At 38.2% G+C, this 26,093-nt stretch overlaps 1 protein-coding gene across 1 annotated transcript in view; it reads right to left on the bottom strand.

Annotated features, from left to right (window-relative positions):
* LOC150080446 (ras-related and estrogen-regulated growth inhibitor-like protein) overlaps positions 1-17,507 on the bottom strand; it is a 56,797-nt gene extending 39,290 nt beyond the window's left edge. The window contains exons 1-2 of the mRNA XM_090380695.1: positions 17,367-17,507; positions 2,296-2,374 (exon numbers count right to left, since the gene is read on the bottom strand). Coding sequence (XP_090236821.1) covers positions 2,296-2,374; positions 17,367-17,507 — 220 coding nt within the window. The remainder of the gene's footprint in view (positions 1-2,295; positions 2,375-17,366) is intronic.
* Positions 17,508-26,093: the final 8,586 nt, after the last annotated feature.

The raw sequence follows: 26,093 nt of genomic DNA, 5'->3' as shown, positions 1-26,093 counted from the left end.
GTTGAGCATGTGTGAATGTCTTTTTATAGATGATATAAATTTTTCTCTTATTGATTGTGGGAGGGAAACTCACTATCAGGAACAAAAATTTTAAATCAACTAGATGGCTAGTTACATCAGAATGTTGAGAAAAGTACTAGGGAAAAGGATGTTCCATACCTGATCAGCATCCACTGTCCAAATAGAATCATAAGACTGACAGTAGAGGAACCAATAGCGGGAAGTTATCACTCGGGTATACGTTCGGACAATGACGAAAGAAGCCGCAGTTCTTAAAGCTAAAGGCATAAATTTAATTTCAGAAAGGGGCAGTGCAATGACAGTCTACGTCTCTACATCATGGCCTCCATTAACTGGATGGGCGGTACAGAGAAGGTGAACATAGTAGCATAGTGTTTGAGTGGGGGGGGGGCGCCTCCAGTGATTTCTCACATCTGCACCGTTTACTCTGTGTGGTGATACAGTACTCTGTAAAAGCCAGAGGTGTGAGTTGTGTGTTGTTTTGTAAAGTGTTGTGTGTGTTGGGTTTGGTTGTGTTGTACTCTGGCTTTTCGCAGCGGGCCACTGGTGGGTTCCCTCGTTGCCCACCACTAAACTCTGGGAGGTAGCCAGGCAGTCCCAAATTTCAGAAATATAGCAAGAGGAGCACGTCGCGATGTATGAATACGGAGTACTTTACTTCTTTGTTTTCACAAAGAAACAAAGGACTAATTAGATTGGATCATTAGTAATGGACACGGAGAGTCTTAAAATATCCCAGTTGATGTTGTAAATGAATTAAACAGGTACTTCGCATCGATATTTAGAGACGAAAGTTCATTCGCGGAGAGGAGAAAATGCGTGAGTGCAGGAGAAACTGTGCAGTAGCTAATTAATGATACTGAAATTACAGAAGATTGTTTATTAGAAAAACACTTTCGAGTAAGTGGTTTTTTTTTTAAATAAGAATAAGGCGAGTAGGACTCCTGGAGTTGACGGCATACACCCAGTAATTTTGAGGGAGGCAGCGAGAGAATGCTTGAGCCATTGAGGGATCATTGAACTCGGAGAAGGTTCCTTTGGATTAGAGAAGTGCTCACGTAACACCAATATACAAAGGCGGTTCTAAGAGCGAGGTGAATAACTGCCGACCGCACAGTCTAACTTAAGCGGTAGGGAAAATCGATGATTAATGATGTTTCATAAATGATGAATTAAAAAAGAAATTCAAGGGTATCTCAAGAGAAATAGTATTCTGAAGGAAATAACGTGATTTTGTAAAGAGAAAATAATGTCTAACAAATCAGATTAGTAATTATGAAAAATTCACCCATGATACGCATGTAAGAAATAATTTTGACATTATTTAATTGGACATTAGCAAAGCATTTGACTCAGTCCCGCACGAGAAGTTTCCTGTATAAATCTAATGTTGGTACTGAGGATTGTGGGATGGCAAGGCAAAATGATTTCTCTTCGGATTGGGCATGTTTAATGGATAAATTACTAATGTTCTAATGAACAATCAACAACTTTCAACTTCAACTTTTTTGCTACTGGCTGCAGTTATATCCTGTTTCCTAACTGTGTCCTAACTTTTTCCTAACTGTCTCTCCATGCCTTGCAGCTGAAAATTCTGATAGTATTTTCAATTTACTGGCTAATAACATCATTTCTTCAACAAGCCTCTCAGTTGACTTTTTCTCCAGTCACATAATATTTCTTCGGAAAAGAATCGAATTATTTCAATCGACCTCAATTCTTTGCTATTAAAAAGGCGAACTTTTCTGCTCATATTCGATGTTTATTGGGCACACTTACTCCTATTATTTTCCCTTTTCGTAAACGACATCATCTCGCCTGCACCACTGAAACTTAGATAGTTGCTGTACACAGATGACTATACAAAACTATTTAGGACTATCTCCAAGTCTGACGATCCTGTCATATTTGGCCGTTAACAATATCCTACACTGGAATGGTGATTTTAACAACCAGAAAACCAGTTCCAAAAGGCTTATATATAGTTTCAATTACAGCTTTAATCACATTCCTATTAACTAATCCGATCCTGCACCATAAATGATCATGGAGCCAACTTGGAAGATATTTAAGAATGACATCACTACATCATTTCTTCAGCATACTCTTCGCTAGGCTTCATTAACAGACGGCACACGACAAGGACCATACTCTCCTACCTTTCTGTATAGCTTCAACGTGTTTCTTTCTGGAAGGGTTATTCAGTTCGCAATTCTTATTTGGCTTACCAAAAGGATGCCATTTACAAAATTCAAAACATCTTTAAAAGTTTACCTGCACCAGGAACTGGATTACATATCACAGGAGTGATTACACAGGAGTGTTGCACTTTCTTTTCTGCAGAAAACTTATTCTGAAAGAAGATAATATCACGACACGAATGTCTTATATAAACTGCTCAGTGAACTGTCCGCCCTTTAATGCCTCAACCAATCAAGACGTTTTTTGGAGACACCTTCCATACCTCTGCTAGAAGCCAACTGTTCGGACCAAAACTTTTTTTGGGAAGCGAACCTTCTTTCAAGAGGGGGACAGTAAACCCGTATATAGCCATATATTTCTGACAGTGAACTTTCTTTTGGATTATTTATTCCAAAAAGAATTACTTTTTTCTCTTTCATAAAAACAAAAATATTGTACACTTAATGTACAAAACTAGAGGTATACTGGATTATATGACGTTCCTTCAAATTACATTACAATTTACAGAAATGCAAATGCCAACAAGTATATTTTTCTTTTGTCTTCTCAGCTTTCAACCCATGCACGGTACTAAGTCCTATAGATTCTAACACCTTTCGTGCTGCTTTATTGGACATGACTTGTGCATTACGCAGCCATGCTAAATAAAAACAGAGCCCTCATTAACCACCCATCGATTATTAAACATCAGACATTACGCTGTGATAGGGGTAATGCATCAATTATTATGACGTACATAAAGTAATGAACTTTTGCTCGGTTCCATCGTCAATCAATATGCTAATAACTTCACGATTACGAAGCGTATATTGTCATGAATTAACTGACGTAAGAAAATCTCACAGTAAACAGCAAATGGTAGAGCAGAAAATTCAAGCTTGCTTTCAATTGCGTTTTCTTTGTTATTTTTTCGCTCATACGAAACTATTCTGACATTGATACGTTGTTAATTATCCAATAACCCGAATCCAGCAGACGAAGTGACCTTTTCAACTACCCCAGTAAGGGCCCTGGATCGAGCGATAATAGCCATGTTGGTGCAACTGATTGACTCGAAGCTTCAAAGCTATAATATAGCCACGCTTCTAGTTGCCATTTATGGCAGTGAATGTCTCCACCACCTTCAGTCATAATAAACACCTTGCGGTCTAATTAGACTGGAAATGGCTCCCAAACAGCGAAGAACTTAAGCACAACGACCTGTTCGCTGATCGACATTCGTGCCCCGTGGCTCCAGTCTATTGGCAGCTTTTTAAATGCGATAATTTTTTGTTCTTTGATAACTTGAAGAAAGAAAAAAAGTAGTATTCAATAAGAAAATGGTTTTTAGGACATTGTAATAGAAGATAATCGAAATAAAAAACGTCATTCTTGATTCAATTTCGATTGATAAAGCTTGGCGTTGGTAAGCATAAAGATAATATATTTAAAATAAATAAATAAATACCTCTTTATTGTACCAAGAGAAAATGAATAGTACTGCGCAAGTCCTTCGCGAACACAAAGCCAAGAATTAACCAAAGGGAACTTTCAATGTAAGGTTTGTAAGTAAAAAACAAAACAGATTAAAATAATCAAAACATAAAGTAAAAGTTAAGAATTATACAATACAAAAATGAGAACAGTGAGAAATTACACAATACAAAACCGTTTCAAAGAGTCAGTTGCACGAAGTTCTAGATTTCCTGGATTGAATTAGGACCAGACTGAAGAATAGTTTCACGATACTTTTTATCAATGACGAGCCGCTTGAGATCGTAGTCTAGTTCCAGAATGATGGAGAGAACTTGTTTAGGTAAGAACCTGTGCGTTATGCACAGTGCGTTGCTGTGACAAATAAGTGAAGGATTTGACCTAAGTCCAAGTAGTGGCACCCACCATGAACGCTGCTCCCAGACGTTTGGCTCGACGATAACGCTGAAAAACATTTTCATTGTGAAGCTGCTGAGTCATAAGCGTGCTGCGTTGTTGGGGAAGGAGAAAAAATTTGGTCAATGCCCATTTAAGTAGCCAGAATTCTGAGTGGATTTTTCTTAACGTTCGGGGATGCCACGGAGGCCCAGATTTCGCTCCCGTAGAGGATTGCTAGAGATAACCGTGCGACGGAGATATCTCTAAGGTGAAGAAGTTGTGTTTTTGAGATCCAGCGAAGCTTAAAAAACCGTAACTGCAGAGTATCTATGTAGTTTCTGAAGGAGAACTTGCTGTCAAAAATAACTCCAACGTCTGTGTGAGAAATCCCGTTTGGAATGGTTTTATCCCCAGTAATGATTAGAAAATTAGTTGGATCTAGTTTCAGGAAATAGAAAACCTGTGTCGACTTCTCTGGATTTACGGAGAAGCCAAATGAAGACAGATGTTTTCAAGGTCAGCTAGCTACTGTTAATCATGTTGGAAGTTGCGACAAAAGAATTACACTCGATGCGGGTGAGCACCTTGAGATTATCGGAGTATGATATCATGTCACGCTACCCGCTGATAAATGGGACGATTATAGTCGTGAATAACAGACCAGAAAGGACCCCACCTTGTGGAATACCGGAATAATTGTTCTGGTTATTGTCTGGTCGCCAAACTTGAGGAAATAGTCCTCTCAGGGAGGAGCACATTCAAAAACCACAGAAGGTCATCATGAAGGGAGAAGCGATTCTCAAGCAGATCCACAAGCCAGTAGTATTAACATTACCAAAAACTGCCTCAATATCGATGGAATTTATTTGTTTTGTGAATAAATAAATAAATTTAAATTGATAAATAAAATATACGCTGTACTGTATATGTACTCACAGCGAAGTTATGAGCCTACTGAGAGCCTCATTTCCATATATTGTGAGGTTTTATTTCATTTACAGAGGACATGAGCCGCACGTATATCGAAATGGCTGATTCTCAAATACACGCGCTAGTCAACAAAATATGAACCTTTGTATTAAGTGTCACAGACAAAAAAAAATGCAAATAGATGCAAATAAAACTGTGACGTGAGTGATGACGTGTTGCCCCGTTCAGTATAAAGACTGTACAGGCTGTTCGACTGCAATAATCTGAATCCAGGATGGGGAAAACACGTGTGATCTATCAAATTTTAAAAAAAAGTTTTATCGTGGGTGCTCATTTAGCAGGAGCCACGTTTCAAGAAACGAAAAACATAACTAGTTTCTCAAAAGCATCCGTCTCAAAGGTTTTTAATGGCTGGAAAGCAAGCGGTTCTTCCACATTTCAAAGTGTGGCAGAAAACATTACTTCAAGAGCGAAGCCGTCGTACTTTAAGGTGAACTGCACGGAAAAATAGGATATCCAGTATGCAACAAATAACAGCTGAATTCAACCAAGCCCGGAACTGCCAGAACTATTTCAACTCGTACCACGCAGGGAATTGAAGAAATCGGCTATTGCCACTCAATTTTCAATTCTTCAATTCCCTGCCAATAACGCCGAAAAACATTTTCACTGTGAAGGGAAGAAAAGATCCGCTTGCATCTGCGGTGGTATCACGGTATGGGGAATGTTTTGTTAGCACGAACTGGGTCCGTTGATACCGATGGAAGGGAGTACCTGAATTTTATCAGATCTCCTGCACTCTGCAACGTTACGCTTTTATTCCAAAAGTGATGGCCACTTTATGGATGACAGTGCAACAGCAAATTGTGCAAGAAGAGTTCGGAGAACGTGAAAAGGATTTTCACCATCTTCCCTGGCCCCTAAATTCACCTGACTTCAATCCTATTGAGAATGTGAGGGATATGCTGCAGAGAGCTATTCGGCAACATCCTCTGCCTTCAACTTTGTCTCAGCTGCACGATATTTTGCTGGGAAATGGTTACAATTAGACGAAAACGAACTAAAACACCTTATAGAATCTATGCCACGCCACATCACTAAAAGTTATTCGAAACAAAGGTAGCCTGATTCGATACTGAATAAAGGTTTGTATTTTTTTTTGGCCAGTGCTTGTACTTTAGAGGGCAATGCAACTTACAACATTGGTCAGAAAATGTATGTGTGATCACCACCAAAATTCCTTTTTGATATCTTAAAATACGTTTGACAACGCTCCCCATTTCCAGTTAAATAAACTAACCCAATAATTATAACGTAGCAGTTAACATTGATATAATCATCTGTCATTAGTCTTATCTAAGATACCTTTTCGATTTAATGAGGCGCTGGTAGTTCGTACAATAATATCACATTTAAAAAAATTGTATTAAAAATATCGAAGCCATTTTTAGAAGTGAACTATTATATTTAAGAACTTTAGGCGCCAAAAGGGTTCATGCTTAATTTCTGTATATCTTTCATACGATTCGTATGTGGAAATAAAAGTAAATAAACAAGATTTGTATCATTATCGAAGTGACAAGTGAGAAAAAGTAGGCGAACGAGCAAAACATAGTCACCAATCACCGAGTTTATGTAACCCGTGACAACTCCGATTTAAAGTAGACTTTAAGATAAGAAACGAAGGAAAGGGGGAAGGAAGAACCTATCGCTGGAGGCTAGAATTGCTAATTAAGAAGCAGACACTGACATATTGAGAGTCGTGTGCCTCTATTCATCATAATGCCAAACTTTATTATCACTATAAACACAGGCTGGGTGGTTTGTCAGACAACAACCAAAATAAAGCGAGCCGTCTTTCTTATGAAATATTAATGCGCCTAATAATACTATTAGCACACTTAATATTCCACCCGTTCTATGATTATGTGGAGGGTATCTTTCTGTTTTATATCCCCTTCCCTCTTTTTTTTTTTTTTAAAATACAGCTTTTAAACGTCAGCGGATTGCTATTTGTCTGCTTACACTCCCAAGCATAAATTCATGCTACTCTGTTGAGAAGCTTCTTGTGCTGAAAACTGATGTTAAATGATGAATTCCCGTGAAACTTAAAAGATCTAAAAGACGTAGTTTGGATTTTGTCTGCAGTTAAATTAAACTAAGAAAGCTTATTCCTGGCTGTATCTTATAATAATCAAATCGCACACCCATTTTGTCAAAAATCATTATCATTATTGACAAAATGGGTTTGCGAATCGTAATAAAATCCGCATTTCCAAGCGAAACAAACCATCCCACCCTCGCCTGAGATCGACTAACTCAGCCACGTTGTGAAAAAAGGTCCACAAACATTTCTCATATCATCGAAGGGATTTGAATTCAGGTGTGGGTTGAAGAGGGCAATTCTACTAACTGTGCTAACCACGAGGACCCAAGTTGGAGGACAGAAGTTTAAAATAAATACTATTTTGGACCTATAAACGACATTTAAGTTACGCTCTTCTCTCAATCCATTTTATTACAGCAGAATCACAAATAGTTTCTGTAGCCACTAGAGAGAATTATTCGAGAAAATTCTCAGTTGTTTAGAAAAGGTAGACAGCGCCAGAAAAGGTTGAACAGCACTGTGCTAGACTAAATAGTCCAACCACCAAAGTTAAGCAGGCCCCACTTTTAAATCGATATCAAATGGAAATTTAATATCAAAGCACATCCAAGCGAAATTGAGGCAAAACTCTTCCAGTTGCCTGTCCACATTTCTCATATATATTTTTTTTCATTTTTATTTAAATAAACATACTTCAAAAGGTTAACAGTTCAAAGCATTTAGCAATGAAATTATTTTCATCATAGCGTGAGTGATTTTTCTATTTTGACGGGGGGTTTTGATTTTACTGCCTGGTTACTTATACAGTAAACTTGTCGAAGAGATGCACGTAATGGTCCTAAAGTGTATGTGTAAAGTCAGTCTGTTTAGCTTTTCAGGACGAAATGGGGATTTTTGTAAAAAAAAACCGATTTCTTTCTCTCTATCTGCAATACCGATTAGTTCAACACGCTTTAAAAAGTTCTTTTTTCTTATTTGCGACAGGATTCAGACTCATATTTTTTTGTCGATGGAGGGGACACGTAGTACATGGACTGCGCCAAGAAAGAACGCTTTTTTTGGGGTATTTAATGGAGATTGTTTACCGTAACGTTATGTAGAGTAAGCTAATTTGAAGGTCAGTATCAAACAGACATTGGGTATGTTACACTACCCCAGATATATTACACAACACTCCACCATACCATGGAACACCCAATAATTTGGCTTGAACTTTTAGTAGACTAAGTAGGACATGATATAGAAGACATGGCATACTTTCCTGGATAAAAAAGTTATCTTCACTGTCGTAATTAAAAAGATATAACCAACGATACTTTATCTTTGTCTTTCATCTTGAACACAGGCGTTCCTCAGGGATCAGCCTTAGGACCTTTATTATTTAATGTTTACATAAATGACCCGGCCCACTTAATAAACAAACAACAAATTCTTGGCCTACGCAGATGTTTATTAAGATTTGCAGAATGGTGAATACAACGATTCATTCTTTAGAACTCCAAAAGATGCTCTGGATATTTGTCAAATATGGGTGAAAACATCAGACTGTCTATAAAGGTGGCAAAATATCACATGACATTATTTACAAAGACCTAATACACAGCTCGACAAAATTAACAGAACAAAATGTTTTTCATGAATATTTTATTGTGAACAGTTTCGCCGAAGGCGAATATTTGATATAATGGGCATCCTGGCATGCAAATTCCGAGTATCCTTGCAGAGCCGCACATTATGCAAATTATTCATGCCTATAAAAACACGGGTTGCGACCACGTCACTCCATTCCGTTTTTTGTCTTTCTCAGTGGGATAGCCACATCTCCAGTACTCAGGATGGCAAAGTTATCGTCGATTAGATAATTCTTTGAGATGGCCGGCCGTTGAACGACTTGAAGACGGGCAGTCGCAGGCGAAGGTGGCACAGTGGCTTAATGGGTCACGCAGTGTCGTCTCGACACTATGGAAGCAGTTCCTGAGCGGTAGCACAGTGGTATTGTCACCTTCCTAACCACACCGGGTAGAAGGGGCCCCTGATTCGAATCTCGTCGATGACACAAGGAACTTTTATGGGATTTTTTTCCCTCTGTCGCTGAGTTAGTCGGTCTCAGGTAGAGATAGGGGATGTTCCCTCGAAAAACTGGAGTTTTTCGTCCAGCAAAGCAAGCAAATCGACCAGAAAACAAACGCAATTTAAGCACACAATACACCGGTAATTGAAAGTTACTTTCCAGCTGACCCTAACGTAATAGTTAGTCATGGAAGCAGTTTCAGGAGACAGGAACCGTTACAAGAAGAGCTGGACAAGGTCGCTCGAGGCTACGTCAACAAAAACAGACAGCTATCTGGCTCTAGCAGAAAGAAGGAGTCCTACGATGTCCTGTCATCAACTGTCTCTTCAGGTTGCTGCGATCACAGGTCAAAAAATTTCCAACCGAACTGTACAGTATTAAGAAGGCTCAATTAAGTGGACTCCACGCAAGGAAGTTAGCGGTTTGTATCCCATTAATTCCAAACCATGGCAGAGCTCGTCGAAACTGGTACCATGAACATTTGACTTGGAGCTTTTACTCCATTTGGAGCCCAAATGGAAATGGGGTACAGGAGTTATCATAAGCAGCGAAGTAAATGGGGTTATTATAAACAGCGAAGTAAAACACTCACATACTACAATAAATCAAAATTAAATACACAAAATGATTTGGATGGTATAATACGATAACAATTTATGCTTCTCCCCCCCCCACAAAGTTGATCCTCGCGATTTGATGCAGTGAATGACGATTTTTCCACTGTTGAAAGCATTACCAGAACTACTGTTTAGTAATCTTCTTCAGTAGGTTCAATTGTTTTTTGGACCTCTGAAATATCATGAAATCTTCGCCCCTTGAGTGCAAAAGTTTAGTTTATCACAGATACATCTGGCGAATACAGAGGGTGAGAACCAAAATCCCCTCTGTATTCAAAGTTATGAAAAATTGAAGTTTCCAAAAGGAAAACCACACAACCCTCGTCTGACCAACTAACTGAGCCACATTGTGAAAAATTCCTCTAAAAATTCCTCGCGTCATTGACGGGATGAAAATTTAGTTCTTTCCACTCGATTTGGGAGAATGGTGATTATAGTCACTATAATACCCGCAATGTCATTATTTTTCAGAAACTGTTACACCTTCAGAGTGCGTGAGCAATAACAAATCTCCAGCACGCCGTTTTTCAGCCATATTTGTAGCATGCATCTTCCAATACCTGCCTTGTAAAACTTTATGGTAATTCTGATTGACAGTTCTGCTTAGTGGAACAATTTTTTTTTTATGAACGATCCCATGTGAAAAAAAAACAGTCAACTAGCTCTTGACATCCAAGAAACAGTTGCGCCCGCGTGAATGTGCGACAATTATTGGGGGATCTTTTATTCTCGTGCCTTCTTCAAATCCTGCTACCGGTGATTTGTTCTTCTCCTTGGGAATTTTCGGCGTACGGACTACCCAGATGGGCTGAGACGCGGCAGTTGAAGTTTAACATTGACAAAGGCAAGGTGCTACATATGGGTAGCAGCAATCCCAGATCAATGTGCTAATTGTGTGGTATCACAGGCAGGGTAGTGCTAAAATAAAATGATCTGGGGGTAATTGTTCAGTCAGATATGAAGTTCTCTGAGCAGTTTAAACAGACGGCCTGGACAGCCCATAAGGTTTTATCAATGATTTACAGGAATTTTTCCAATAAGGGTAAGTAGGCAATTATCCCGTTGTATAGGGCATTGAAAAACGGAATAACTTCTAAAGAATCTCCCACCGCTTCTTCTACTTCGAGGTCAATTAAGTCCCAAATGAAGAGGCTTTAAGGAATCCTCCAATCTGGGACGGGATTCGAACCCAGACCTCTCCAGTCGAATTACCAGTAGAAAAACAGACCAGTTTTGTTACACGAGCCTACAAGCCAGTAAGGTTCCTGGGGTTGATAGCATATATCCTATAATCACAAGGCCTCCGAAGCCAAGTGGTCAGGAGCGGGAGTGCAATAGTACACGCTCTTTGAGTAGACCGGGGTTCAAGCCCCTGACTGCTAAATACGGTCGATCTGCCAAACCGCACTGGACCAGCGTGGCAGATTATGGTCCATTTCCCTCAGTATGAATTGTTGAGGAGGCTTCCATCCTGCAGTGGGTTGATAATGGCTGCAGTTATGAGAGCACCACTGGACTGCTCTCATAATTAGCCTCAAGAGGCAGAGGGTGGTAAATGGCATTCCTCAGATTCGGTTTATATAAGAAGTGGGGTTCCCCAAGGATCAGTATTAGGACTACTGTTGTTTTCGATTTTCATAAATGACATCGATAAACGGATAGAGGGCGTGATGTCTAAATTTGTAGATGATATAAAGATTGGTAGAGTAGTTAATGATCACCGCCAAGCAGAGCTTCCTAGATAGACTTCAGGGATGGTCAGATAAATGGCAGTTGCTTTAATCCAGCAAAGTGTAAGGTGTTGCACCTGGGGAACAGTAACCCCAAAATAACTTATACACTTGGTGGAGTTGAACTAAAGCCGGTAGTGGAGGAAAGGGACTTGTGTATTACGATACGGTCAGATATGAAGTTTTCCGAGCATTGTAGACAGGTTACAAGGAAGGCCCATGGTGTCCTATCGATGAGTTATCGAACTATTGCTAGTAGAGATAAGGATGTCATAATCCCATTATATAAGAGTATTGTTAGACCACACTTGAAATATTGTGTTCAAGTATGGAGACCGCAAGTATGGAGACTTAAAGAAAGACATTGTACTTCTTGAAAGGGTCCAAAGACGGTTAACTTGCCTGGTGAGATCAGCAAAAGGAATTCCATATGAGGAAAGACTTCGAATATGTGGGTTGCAGAGCTTGGAAACTAGGCACCTTAGAGGAGATTTGACTGAAGCGTTCAAGGCTCTGAGAGGCAAAAGTAAAATGAATGGGGATGAAATATTCACGGTTATAAATGATTCTAGAACTAGGGGCCATAAATTCAAGGTACAGGGGGGAAATGTTTAGATTGGACTGCAGGAAGTTTTATTTTAGCCAGCGAGTTATAAATTACTGGAATAAGTTATCTACATGGGTGGTAGAGGCTGACGTTTGGGGAAATTCAAAGTTTAGCTGGATAATTACCTACGGGAGGTGAGAAACGCATGAGTTGTCGATTTCCTTTTCTCTTATTTTAATTAGTTATTATTTTTTAAAAATTTTCTTATTATTATTATTATTACTATTTTATTTTATTTATTTATTTTATTTTACTTATTTATTTATTAAGATTAGTATTATTTTTTGGCTAGTGTAGCATAAGTCGCAGGTTTCCTTGCACCATGTGGCCATTGCTAATACTAATACTAATTTTAAAACCACTGTACCCTCACGGAAGACAGTTAACTAAGTCCTTGTTTTTTTAGCGTATAATACGCCAAATAAAATTTAATACAATCAAGAATTGCAATTTATTAATAACGATATAATGATATCGATTAGTTATACGAATAACAACATATATCGATATCTCCATCGATATACAAATAAGTTTTATCTGTCGAGTAGTTGCTGTTGTTTTTAGAAGCGTCAGCGACTAAGGCCATATCGCTCTGTGTATATATTGTCTGTAAACTGTGTGTGTTCTGAGGTCAATTTTCTGTTTGCTGGACGAAAACCCAAGTTTCAGGGAGAAAAAACCATGCTACTCTCACCTGAGACCGACTAACTCGGCCATCTTATGAAAAAGGACCATAAAAATTCCTCATCGACAGGTCTGAGGTCTTTTTCACCCGGTGTGGGGAGGACGGCAATTCTACCAACTGTGCTACCCACGAGGGTGTGTTGCGTAGCAACAACTCGATGTGAGCACTGATCACCGCAATTCAAACACACCTCTAATAGCGCTAATTTCATACCAGATGATATCTTTTAAGCTGATTAATGATCTTTATGAACATCATTAAACCTTCATTTCATAATTCTAAGTACTTAGAATGCCATTTGACTATTTCGCTCAAATTTAAAAGCCCAAATGCAAGGATTAATGCTTGCCTGAAGGAATATTTTACACTGCTAACCATTGTGCATCGGAGACTTTTATTCCATAAACAGACAAAGTATCTAATAACCTGAGTATCAGTGGGTATTTGAAGATTCTAATTACTATGCCGTGTGTGTGTGTTTCTGGAGCAGGAAGAGTACCCTTACAAGGATGGGAGTTCGCGATGTTTTTTGGCCTTAATGATACCTGTTTATGTCTACTAAGGTGGGTTTGGTCAAACACAGGGCTGTCACCGAACAAAACAGGTTCTCGAGTGACCATGGCACGTGCGTGGGAAGTGTATTGTTACATAACAAAATCAGCGATAACCTTTTTGCACGCTTAACTTATGCAGATCAATTGCGGTTGACGTACGAACGCTGGGGCTTGTTTGTCGCATCGATCAAAACAGCCTGCACGCAGTCGATAAAACAATAGTTACAAGAAGAGGTAACGAACCGCGACCCACACTTTGTTGTCTTAAATCGATCGTCTTTGACGCAGATAATAATGCGAATTATTGTTTGCTTCGGGTGTTTAAGGGAGCCTTCGTGTGGAGTAGATCTTATCCGAAAATACCTCCCATATCTAGAGTTAATACAATGTCACGTTTTGGATACATAAATAGAAAGACAGTGTAACTGGGTTTTCGTAGTTGCAGTTGATAGTTTGTTGGTTGTAACACCAAACAGTTGTTTGTGGCTTTTAGTGTACACGATACAAAAAATATGTTGTTTACTCCCTTGAAAGTTTTCTTTTTTCTTCGCACGAGATTTCAGCCTCATTAAAGGGGTTGAATTATGATAAGATCATAAATAGAGCGAAGTGATTCTTGAGTAGAGTTATCAGGCAAAGTCTGAATGACAGCTGTGGTACAGCATTGATAAGTTCGGAAATTACAGTTATCAATGAGTATTGTTTTCTATATTTATTAATGATACTGATGATATGATATATTATATCACGTCCGTCCATCATATTCAGATCTTGTTGAAGCAGCAGGTTCTAGTTATACTAATCACACTAATGTAGTAGTTCAGGAAGTATCAGCCTCGGGCTTACAAGTCATAAACCATGAAAAATCACGATACACAGTTCACCCTTCTTTATACATGTACTCGTATGTCAGCTGGATAAACAAATTTGCACTAGAACAGTGCAAATTTGTTTATCCAGTGTCTTTTTTGTGTTCAAACTTTGGTTTTTCTGTTTCATCGATTTCTTGTATCGCTACGAATTTCTCCAGTGCTCCACTATTAAACAAACTTCCCAAAAACTTGTGTATAATGATATTTTTTATTTATAAAATCTTACTGCCGCCCAGATGACGTTTTCGAAGGTTGTTGCTCCTCATCAGTGGGCGGAGATGTGCCATTGGTGTAGCACCGAGCAATCAGTGCCGATTTAGCGCACAAAAAAATGCTGGGAAGTTCAGTTCCACACCTTTGACTCTTTGTCTTTCAATTTTCTTAATTTGCAAGTTAGGAATGAAAGGAATTTCTTGGTCTTTATCCAATCAGAAAGAGGTCTGATTGGATAACGACCAAGAAATTCTTTATGATGTGGTTTTAAATATTTTTGACGGTAATACTTTCGTCTTTTCTTTTATTTAACTAAAAGATCGTGAAGGAGTTATCATATCCGATTATTGCAAAGGTCATGACACGCTTTTGTCATTTTGATTTTAGTTTGCTCCTCATATTAATTCACAAATTCCAAGAATCTTGTGCTTGTTGGAATGAGTGAATGATTTTGAAGTAATTTTGTTTCAGACAGCGATTTATTATCCTTATACAAACACTCCATCGAGTTCTACAATCCATCGAGCACGTTGATGTCGTATAGTTTCCTTTTCAAAAATAACTTCTGGATCGACGAGAAATAATTCGAGTTCCTTTTGTTCGATTTCTGTGTAGACCCCATATTAGCAATTATATTCGTCTTATAGCTATTTTTGTTGTTGGTGTAAAGAGTTCTTGATGGGTTCTCCAATTTGCTCTGAAAGTCCACTCCAGATTAAACTCCCCGAGGTTTTATACCATTTTAAAGTTTCGCGCTGATTGATATTAATGAAAATTCTCTTGGTAAGCCTGGATTGCTTGCGTGTTCCTTTTTGTGAGTTTTTCCCAATTATGTTTTCTCATCAAGTCCCAGGTCAGAATGTAAAGCTGCGGTAGAAATGAATTAGGACAGAATTTGTTTAGGGAAGTCAGCTACACCTTCATGACCTTCCTCCGAAATAATGAATTAGTCTTTCTTTAGTGGTGATAAAGTCTGCGTGGGTAGCACAGTGGTATCGTCACTGTCCTCCCCACACCGGGTGGAAAAGGCCCGGGTTCGAATCCCGTCGATGACGCGAGGAACTTTAGTGGGCTTTTTTCACTCCATGGCTGAGTTAGTCGGTCTCAGGCGTAGATAACAAGGTTTTTTCCCTCAGAAACTGGGGTTTTTTCGTCCAGCAAAACAGGAAAATCGACCAGAGAACAAACGCAATTTACAGACACGAATACGGGTTAATGTAATCATTTACGGGTAACCCTAATATAGTAATTTGATTTTTTTTTTTTTTTTAGTGGTGATAACAGAAGCAATTCTTCTTGGAATTCATTTTGAAAGGTTCGTAAAAATAATTAGATAAACTCAAAAATTAACAAAGTACTGAATAATGTTTATTAGTCTGCGAGGATAGCACAATGGTATCGTCACCGTTCTCCCCACACTGGGTGGAAAAGACCCGGGTTCGAATCCCGTCGATGACGCGAGGAACTTTTATGGGCTTTTTCCACTCCATGGCTGAGTTAGTCGGTCTCAGGCGTAGCTAGCAAGGTTTTCCCCCAAAACTGGGGGTTTTTTCATCCAGCAAAACAGGAAAATCTACCAGAGAACACACGAAATTTGCAGACACAATACATATATGGGTATATATAGAGGGGATTCTGGGTGACTGTAATGAAATAATTTGAATGATGGTTATGAATAAGCAGAAATGAACTGGTCATTCTGTTTCGATTAGACAGGAACCCTCTAATATCGATTTACCATCCTCTCTAAGATTTAGATAATGCATTGTATTTTTTACTATTATTATTATTTTTACTAAGAACAGAACAAGTGAACGAGAATAGATATTTGATAAGTATAATGGTGAAATCAGTAAAAAGCAGCAGAGAAATAAGAACAGCAGTGGATAAAAAAACGTCTGAGAAGCGAAGGAGAATATTATGTGTGAAATTAGAAACTAGTTGAAGGAAAACATTGATACAACGTTTGGTATGGAGTATGGTATACTTTATGGAGAAGAGACGTGGACATTGAGAAAGGAAGATATCAAAATATTGAAAAGTTATGAGATATGGGTATGGAAAAGGATGGAAAAGATAAGATGGGTTGATGAAGTGAGAAATGAGGTTTGAGAAGAGATGTTTGACTGAAATAATTAGAAGGGGAAGAGAAATTGGATTAGATATGTGTTACGAGGTTGTTGATGAAGCATGTGACGGAGGAAAATGCTGGGGGGGGAAGAGACCCAGAGAAAGATCGTGAAAAACTATGATAGATGAATTGATAACGATGTTGGAAGATGAACGGAGGGATGAGGAGAGAGAGAGAGAGATATGGAGAAGTGTTAATCGAATGTATTAGAAACATTCAGTATTATTCTACGTTAATAAAAAGATTTTGGATAAAAAGCTGCATAAAAATTAGTGTATCTACAGATGCTTCTACGCAGGGAGATAAAAGTAAGCGGCAGCCCACCCTCCAAAAGAAGTCAGCGATTAGACAATGCATCTGCATCCATAAAAAGAATCTGTCTCAAGGCTAATGGCCTGTGCTGCAGTTCATTTCCCAAGTGAGAGGTGAAGTGCGCTTCGCTTATTAATCCTCAATGCGATAGAACCTATGAGAAAGCCTCGCTCCAGAATCCCTGGTTTCGTCTGTGTCCGAATGGCCTGCGCTATTATTATTATTATCTCTTTTTTTTTTTGAGATTTTCTTTTTGTACTTGCTTTGCTCTATTCTTTTAAGTAGTGCTTATGAACCCTCGTGACTCCGCCAAATACACCTGTCACTTGGCTCTCAAACGTGTTCTGAAGGTTGTGGTATTCCCTTTGTGTGTCCGCCAGCTACTTTCTTTGTTCTCGTATCGCTGTTCTCGCCGGTCTTTGTTTTGTTGCTACGATGTCTCCCTTTACCGTTGCAACATTACCGTATCTTTCGGTCTCGGACCATTCGGCACGGGCGTGATTTTACCGGCACGAAACCAGAAACCGTATCTGCTGTCTGATCTCCATATCTTTTTCATCTGTGTCCAATAGGAGACTGAGTAAACGGTCCGTTTTTCGTCCATGTCTAACTGCTAGTTCCGTTTTCACTGAGCAAGTCATTACGTTGCTCTTTGTGGACGACATCACCCAACAGCTGGAAATACATCACGGCGGTGAGACGAAGCAAAATAACGTTCTTCTAGGAAACGCAGAAAATAAAAAGTTTAATATCAAAGCGACAAAGAGATCCATCGGCACGGATCTCTTCATGAAGTTAATATAACTGGTGGCGGATAATTTGGTGGCCAAAAGGTAGTACGCAGAATAACGAAATCACTTTCACCAAGATCCTATGAGATTTGTGTAAAGCAGGACTGTCTTTTGCTGGATGGTTTATATGCGTCGTAATGGTTTCATTGAGAATAGAAAACTTGGCGAAGGCCTGATAGTGAATTGATGGAAGACCAGCCCAAAAAACTATTTTTTTCTCACTGTGTTGGTTGTGCTGTTTTTAAAAAGGGTTTGAGTTCTCGACTGGAAGTGCTTCTATGGACGCTTTTCCCTTGTGGCCGAGATAATTGTCCTCAGGTGAGGGTTACATGCTTTTTTTCTTCTAGAGACTCGAGTTTTCATCGTGTAAACATCCAAATCGCTCATGGAATACACGCAGTTTACAGACACCAATTCTAACCTCACAGCCTTGGTTCCTTTGGCGCAGCGTTTTCGCTGATGTTATCACATCGCACATCTCTGGCCGTAAAGTTCCACAGGGTGAATGAATCCGCGCACATATCTATTAGTAGTTAAACTTCACTATTATGAAGGGGATGTTTCTTTGCAACTCATTTTTGCTTACATAATTTGGAGTGCGGATTTTGCATGATGATAAAACCTAAGTTTCTCAACAAAAAGTACGTCGAGATCACGATAATATGTGACGTTAGCAGTCCTACTGACGATCAGAACACTCTTAGAATTTAAATTAAGTTTGGTCTGAAGGATAAAATTATGTAAGATGACTTCGTACGCTCCCTGTCCACTTTATTAAGATCACGAACTAATAGCGGGTTTGACCACCGTTAGTCAGAAACACTACAACCACACGATGTGAGTAAAGTCAACAAGGTATTAAAAAGTGACACAGGGAACATTGAACTAATCGTGCAAACAAGTGATGTAGGAACACAAACTGTGCTGACGAATACTTCTTTCCAGTCCATCCCACAAATACTCAGTGGAAATGAAATCCGAGGTTTCAGCTGGACCGGGGAATGATTGAGGTCTTCCCCTCGTTTCTCAAGTGTCTGCATTGTAACCTAGAAAGCATCCCCCCCTCCACAGCGGTAAACGTATACAACATTGCCGGGCACACCTGATCCGCAGTGATATACACGCTTTCATCAGTGCTGAAAAGCGTAAATCGGAACCACATGGCCTACCCTTAGTTCCTTTGCATCCATCCGTTGCATTCCTAGCACCATTTTTTTTCTGTTCAAAAAAGTCCGTTTACGGCGGTGTTTCGGAAGTTTTTTTCCATTCGTTAAAGATTTTAATGATATTAGTCCTTGAACACTCCCAAGTGCAACCATTTTCTCTTTTACAGTAACTCTAGGCACGCAGCATGCACCATTGTTCCTCTTTGGAAGTCCGTAAAATCATGTCTGTTCCCCAAAGACGGTGAACTCTTTGGACACTAGTTGGGTCAAACAATTACGTAGTATGTTCCTGCAAAGGTTACACACCACGTGACTTCCTTAGATATTTTTGCATATATTGTCGCATATACAGTGACGGCCACATAAATTACATCACTGAATTTTCTCCAGGAACAAACATAGTAATTCAACCGGGCCTTTTCCACCCGGGTTCGGATCCCATCAATGACAAGAGGAACTTTTATGGGCTTTTTCCACTCCATAGTTGAGTTAGTTGGTCTCAGGCGTGGGTAGCAAGGTCCCTTCCTGGAAACTCGTTTTTTTTCGTTGAGCAAAAGAGACAAATCGACCAGAGAACACATAATTTATGACCATATTACACATAGGCAGATGAGTTTGTTCTCGGGGTGGCCCTGAGAAGACTGTTTTAAACACTTCTATAAAATTATTAAGTAGACTATGTAGAGATATTTATTTGAAAATAATTATAGAAATACGCCTTTTCATTATGAATATGTCTGAAATTCGCATTATATAAGAAGATGGAAAATATATACCAACAACAAAACAAATACGGTTGTGATACTATTAGGTCTTATATAACAGATAGTAGCTTCAATTAGCACCTTGCACTTGTTTGGAATAGAGCCACCACGAGGTTTAAATACCGACTTGCACCTCTGTGGAATAGAGTGTCTTGCTTGATGCTTTTTAGCAGTGAGTTTCTTTTCCACAACACTCCAAAAGTTTTCAGTTTGATTCAAATTGGAACTATTTCCTGGCCACGATAGCATAAAATTAGAAAAATATGCTGTTTCCTTGTCTGCATTAAAGATAATGCAGACAAGCAAGCCTTCTCCCAGACGTATACGTGTTCTTGAAAGCATTAAGTTGCAAATTCTTTTGAAACTATTTGAAATTTATCCAGCCTTCCCATTCTTCATTTTGACTAGCACTATCTTTATTTCTGAAATGGCAATTTATACAACCCGAACAAACCTGCAATTTTAAATACTGTAGCGTGAAAATGAGCATCAATCAGTGGAGAAAGTGTGTCCCCCTGTAAAACAGACTTCGTTGCAAAGATACAGTGCAAGACAGGTGCCTGAACAATGTAGTGTAGTGTAGCTTTTATTTTTTATACGACTTTTGTATTTGTAATAGTATTATTATAACACTTTTTATTTTGTACACTGTAGGGACATGTCTAGACAAGTTTGCAACTTCACCATAACGGTTTTACTGAAACCGATATACAACTGCTAAAAACGGGTCGTGTGCACTTTTTATGGCAGAGTACTGACTTGGCCTCGTAACATGCGTTACCACAAGAAATTCCTAAATTCATACACGCTTTGAAATTTCTGTAGTTACTCTGCTGGCTTGGTTTTAAATTAAATTAAACATCTAAGCCCTCACAAAAAACTTGCTTTCTATTCATACTAAGAATAATTGTACCGGTAAAATCAACAGTCAATCTTAAATCAATCAATCTTAAATATTCTTTCAGCCGGTGTGCAGGTATATCAGATTATAACAGATTATTCTCAGACGTTTCGTGGTACTTCCTCTACCACTTTGACTTGGCATATTCCACCCTCAAATGCTGATGCGCCATAAAGCCCTTAAACAAACAAACAAATCCTACACCATTTCTTCAGAGAACTTTTCTAATACTGGTCTTATGATACCACTAGCCTCACAACTCCACGCAGGTTTTAAGTGCTCATTATTTTACTAATTTCCAGTTCTTGATATACCTGTGCACCATGCCGCTAAAGCCTGGTATGCGAGGCTAATGGTGTCATAAGGACAACATTACACGAGCTCACTAAAAAGTGGTACAGGAAGTAACCACGAAACGTCTGAGGATAATCTGTAATTCTTTAAGAAATGAAAGCAAGATTTTACTCCACGCAGATTTAAGTGCTCATTATTTCACCAATTTCCAAAATCAATAGAACTTTTATGTTAACTAAAAAACAGCCAAAAACTTCTTTAAATGTCAAGATATTGCCTAATTTGTTTTATATATTATGCAATAACTCGGTTCTGTTGCATCAACAAAAGAAATGCTATTCGCATTCGATGTACGATAGACATATGAATGTTACCCAAAAATTTCGCTCCAATATATAAGCAATAAGAAAGTTTGGATAAAAAGTTTCATACACAGAATAAAAACAAAATATGTTCAGATAAGAAGTAACTAAGTCAGACCTTTTTGAGGCATAACTGTTACCACAGACGTTGTAATTAATTCTATATGTTTAAATGAAGAAATTTTATCATTTTTTCTTCATTCAATTACTATTTTCTCGTATTAGAATTCTAATGTGAAATAATTATGAAGAAATATCCATAAACATATAAGATGGGACTTCAAAAAAATTAAATACTGGTATTTTGAAGATGTAAGATTAAAATCGTAAACTAATTTACTTGAAAATAAACTAAATCATGGTTGAAGAATGATCTACTTGAAGGGTACCATTAACTTGAACACAGTTTATATAACACGCCAGAACATTGTTTCATTGTGGAAGCTTGTTCGCTCATATATTTCGATACATTTCAGCTTTACAATAAGTACAGAAGAAAAATAAATAAATCGAATGCAGTAAAATCACTCACCGGATCTGAAAGAGAAGGAAACTGGACCATTTCTGGAAATTAGCGCTACTTAATTAGCATTATTAGCGGGACAACAGAATCGGTCTCACTTCCTCAAAGCAACCTGATTCTTTTGGAGAATCAGGACTACAAATCTTTTCTCCCAATCAGTCAACAAGATAAGCAGAGAACAAAGGATATCCTAATTGCTGAAACTCTTAACTTTTTTGTGTCCCAACTGATCACAACGGTGACCAGTGATGTGTTTAACAGGATGCGAAAAAGACAGTGATTTAAACTTCGACTATCTTTTATGTCTCTTTTATTTCCATACTTTTGAATCAAGCGTTTTAAATTTTCCTTAGTCTGTCTTGTTTTGTACTGTTATTAAGGACCAGGGGCAATCCGTGAAAGTTGTTGGTGTCGATTTAAGTGCGTGCTGCTTTTTCTCGTAGTGTTAAGTAGCCCGTTCGAGTTAATAAGCGATGAAGCTAGTCTTTATAGACTGGAAGCATTGAAAAAGGTTTTCCTAACTGCTTTTCAAATTATTTTTACATGCCTTTTACAATATTTACTTAAAGTAAGTCGGTAAAGTCGGATCCTTCAGTTCATCAATCAATTCGAATTAAAATGCAGTCCAATATAGAAAATTTTCATGTACTGGAAATGTTACAAAATTTGCTGGAAGTATCCATCTTTCTCACATAGACACACTTATTTCCCTCTTATTGTGTTTCATGCAATCAGAAAGATGTTCACCAATAGCACGAATGCAGTTCTCAACGTTTCTTTCGATCTTATTTGCTTCAGTTTTGTTTAGATGTTTATTAGTGAATGTCTGTTGCCATTGCAAATTTTTTTTGGAGACAGGAGGGAGACAAAATCATTTTATTCCCAAATAAGATTGATATTTATAAGGCTCTGAGAGTTTAACAAAATGAATGAATGCGGTATTTTCACTGTTAGTAAGAATTCAGAACTGGGGGCCAGAATCTAAGGCTATAAATTCAAATTATAGGGGGAGAGGTTTAGACTAGATTTTAGGAAGTTTTCTTTTAGCCAGCGGGTTGTTAATTACTGGAACAAGTTGCTTCCGCTGATAGTTGAGGCTGACAGTCTGAAGAAATTCAAAGGTCAGCTAGATGGTTACCTAATTGTCTATTTTCTTTTTGGCCTGTCCAGCAAAAGCCTGTGGCTCTCTCCCACTATATGGCTAATACTAATACTAATATTAAGCACACATTCTTCTCTATGAAACCACGGCTTTTCACATTCAATGAGTTATGAAGGCAAACGATGGATCCACGTATCACTAAATGCGTTTTTAGTGAAGGAAATCAGGATACTTTTGTTTAATTTCCAGTTCTATCTTTTTTTGTTTGTTTCTTTCCTTATACTGTATTAGCTTTGTTTATTAAATAGCTATTTACTAGCTGCATTATTTAAAGCTCAGAGAGAACACTGAATGGGATTGAAGTAAACACATCTGTTGTTCCTTTGTAAATTGATAAAAGGCTGTGGGTATTTGTTCAGTTACTGGAACGGGTCACCACATATAAGTAGGGGTGGTCATAAGGAAGACGATAATGCAGTTTCGAATGTAGGCCTACATATAAAGTTTCAGCTGTAATAAAACCAGACTTCTGTTGTTGGAGTCGGGTTAGTTGGGATAGGTGTGCTGAATATACCCGGTAAGTTTACAGCCACTGTATTTCAGTGAAGCTATGTTTATGGGTTATTTTTCTAACCACCATAATAATACAAAGACTGCTTTAGATCAAGAAGCGAAAAGGTGTCGGTGTTGAGACCTTCTTTCTCGTATAAATGCAACAGAAAAGTTAATTTAAGCTGCCTTTATATCATATTATGATGTTTTAATAAATACATATTTCCCTGATCTTTCATATTATATTTTCAAAGAAAATTTAACATTGTTCTTATGATATTTTCGATGAACTTTTTGGTGAAACCAATGAAAACAGACAAAACATCTCGCAAAACGTTAAATCAATGATCCTGAAATCGCAGTTTCACTGTACTAAATGTTTTCCTTCTACAAATAATGGCAAATCAATACCTTCCCGCTTCTATACTTAAAAAACGAACAGGCCACCTGCCTGCCAGGACATATACAACGCAGAACTGGTCTGCCTCATCTCCAGCTTTGAAAAGAAGGAAATCCTGGAATGTCCGCTATAATAAAACAAAAAAAGGAAACAGTCGTCAACCCTAACATATATTATATGAGATAAGGGAGGGTCAGTGGGACTAGCCTGCTGCATCGCAAATAGTTCCGTGACTGATATTACATATAATTGCACAAACTGACCTATCATAGTCATAATAAATGCTCCGGGCCTCAACTTAATAGGCCATTTATGAAGCCATTAAAATTTGAAGTCTGTTGCCAGTACAGTATGAGTACAAACATCAGGGGTCACGGCGTATTATCCACCGGAACTATTAACTTTATGCATGCATGCGAGTGTCAACACTGTGTTTACCAAATTGCACCCAATGTTAATGCCCCACTGACCTTGGTAGGAACAACAAATGAAAAAATATTTGAATTATGAACATCACGCAAATGCCCGGTGTTTTCTGTCTTTATTTTCCTTTATTATGCTAAAAAAGTTTAGGAGAAGAGAATTACAATTCAAAGAAGTACAAAATCTAAAAAATTTCCTCTGTAGTCTCTGAGCACACATAAGGTTCGGCCAACTTTTATGGTCAGTCTCCTTCTTCTTCTTGTTCGTTATTCGAGCTACACAGCAGGATATTCAGTCTCATTTATTTTTCTAAGGTGAGTTTGAGATTCTGTCTACTCTAAGTCATTTATAATATCTTAGAAACGCGATAAATTGTCTAGCTAATTATTTATCATGTTTATCTTTTCTTTACCACATTTATTATTATCGCAATCGATTATATTAATAATTATGGAAAACGCCATGATTTTAATTTTTATGCATGATTTGTTTCGATATGCGAGAAGAGGCACTGCCTTAAAAATTTTTTATCCTTAATCGGAGTGGAGAACACCTGTGCCCTCTTTCGACTCTCGTTCAGCTACCTCTCAGAAATCTGGTTAATGTGCAAAATTCAACTAGATTCGGGATCCACCACATAATTATAAAGCGCATTATCATTCTAGTGATAATACGCTTTGGTCATTGAATAGCTCCAACAAAACTTTTCTTGCAATGATCATACTGTTCGTCCCAGTCGACTTTTCTCAAGGTTTCAGTTCACTTTTCGTTTTAAGGTGGTAGATGACTTTCATCAACCGGTGAAATACCACCACTTTGCTTATTGGAGGCTTGAAGTGGTGAAACCCATGTTTAGTCTCTAGAGCAAAGTTTCGGCATCCCCCTCCCCCCATACTTCACCTTCAACCCATGCACGGTACTAAGTACTATAGGTTTTGATACCTTTCGTGTTTGGGGTTTTCATAAAAACAAAAAAAAAAGCCTTTCAGACCAATTGAGGACGCGAATTCGAAAGCTACACATTCAGGCTGTTGGTTTTACTTTATCTCTAACGTTGACGAGCCGATTAAAAAATGCGTGTTTATACCAAAATTAATTTTTAATTTTAATTTCTATTTTAACGCTTCAAGTTCAACAACCCACACGGATCTCAGGGGTGAGTTTCGAGAGATAGAAACGTAAACGACATTCACATTACATTATATGTGCTGCCCACGAGGGAGGAATTTTTAGGGGCCTTTTTCACAACGTGGCTGAGTTAGTCGGTCTCAGGTGAGTACAGTATGGTTTTTTCTCCCGGAAACCCGGGTTTTTCGTCCAACAAATCAGACCTCAGAACACACGCCTTACTAATATTTTATTTTTGGATATTTGAGTTACGGATGGTGTTTTCTGACTTCTACCAAGCGATTCTGCTTTTAGATTGGGCTATCAATTTCCTTTGTCCTGAAATGGATTTAAATTTCTGGCGATTTTCATTTTTGGGGCCCTGTTGCATCTATTGGAATGACTCTGTATGTATGTTGGAACCTTAGAAGAAAATGTGCATATTGTAGGCATCGATGAACACAGCAGAACGAGTTTACTCAGAAAATGAAGTTATTGATTTAATATTTTGCTATATAAATAGAATTTTTACCATACTTTCCAAAACTGAAAAGCGGGAATATCCAACCACCATAGCTATGTGTGTTGAAGCAAGATTGGAATGTCTTCTACTACTCACTGTGTAGAAAGAATTTAAAAAACTCTCCTAGAACGTCTTGTTTCGAGCTGTTATAGATATCCATCGATGTTTAAATAAAGTTCCCTGATCTGACGCGGTGCTTGCCTAGATCGGCTAAATAAACAGGATAAGGGAAAATTCTGGACAGAAGTATAAAGTTGAAACCTTAGTTAAGGTCTCAACTTT

Source organism: Mastigoproctus giganteus, chromosome 9 (assembly GCF_048544385.1).
Source record: "Mastigoproctus giganteus isolate SK-2022 chromosome 9, ASM4854438v1, whole genome shotgun sequence".
In the NCBI taxonomy this organism is placed as follows: Eukaryota; Metazoa; Arthropoda; class Arachnida; order Uropygi; family Thelyphonidae; genus Mastigoproctus; species Mastigoproctus giganteus.
The sequence above is the reverse complement of the archived record's forward strand: the minus strand, read 5'-3'. Positions and strand labels throughout refer to the sequence as shown.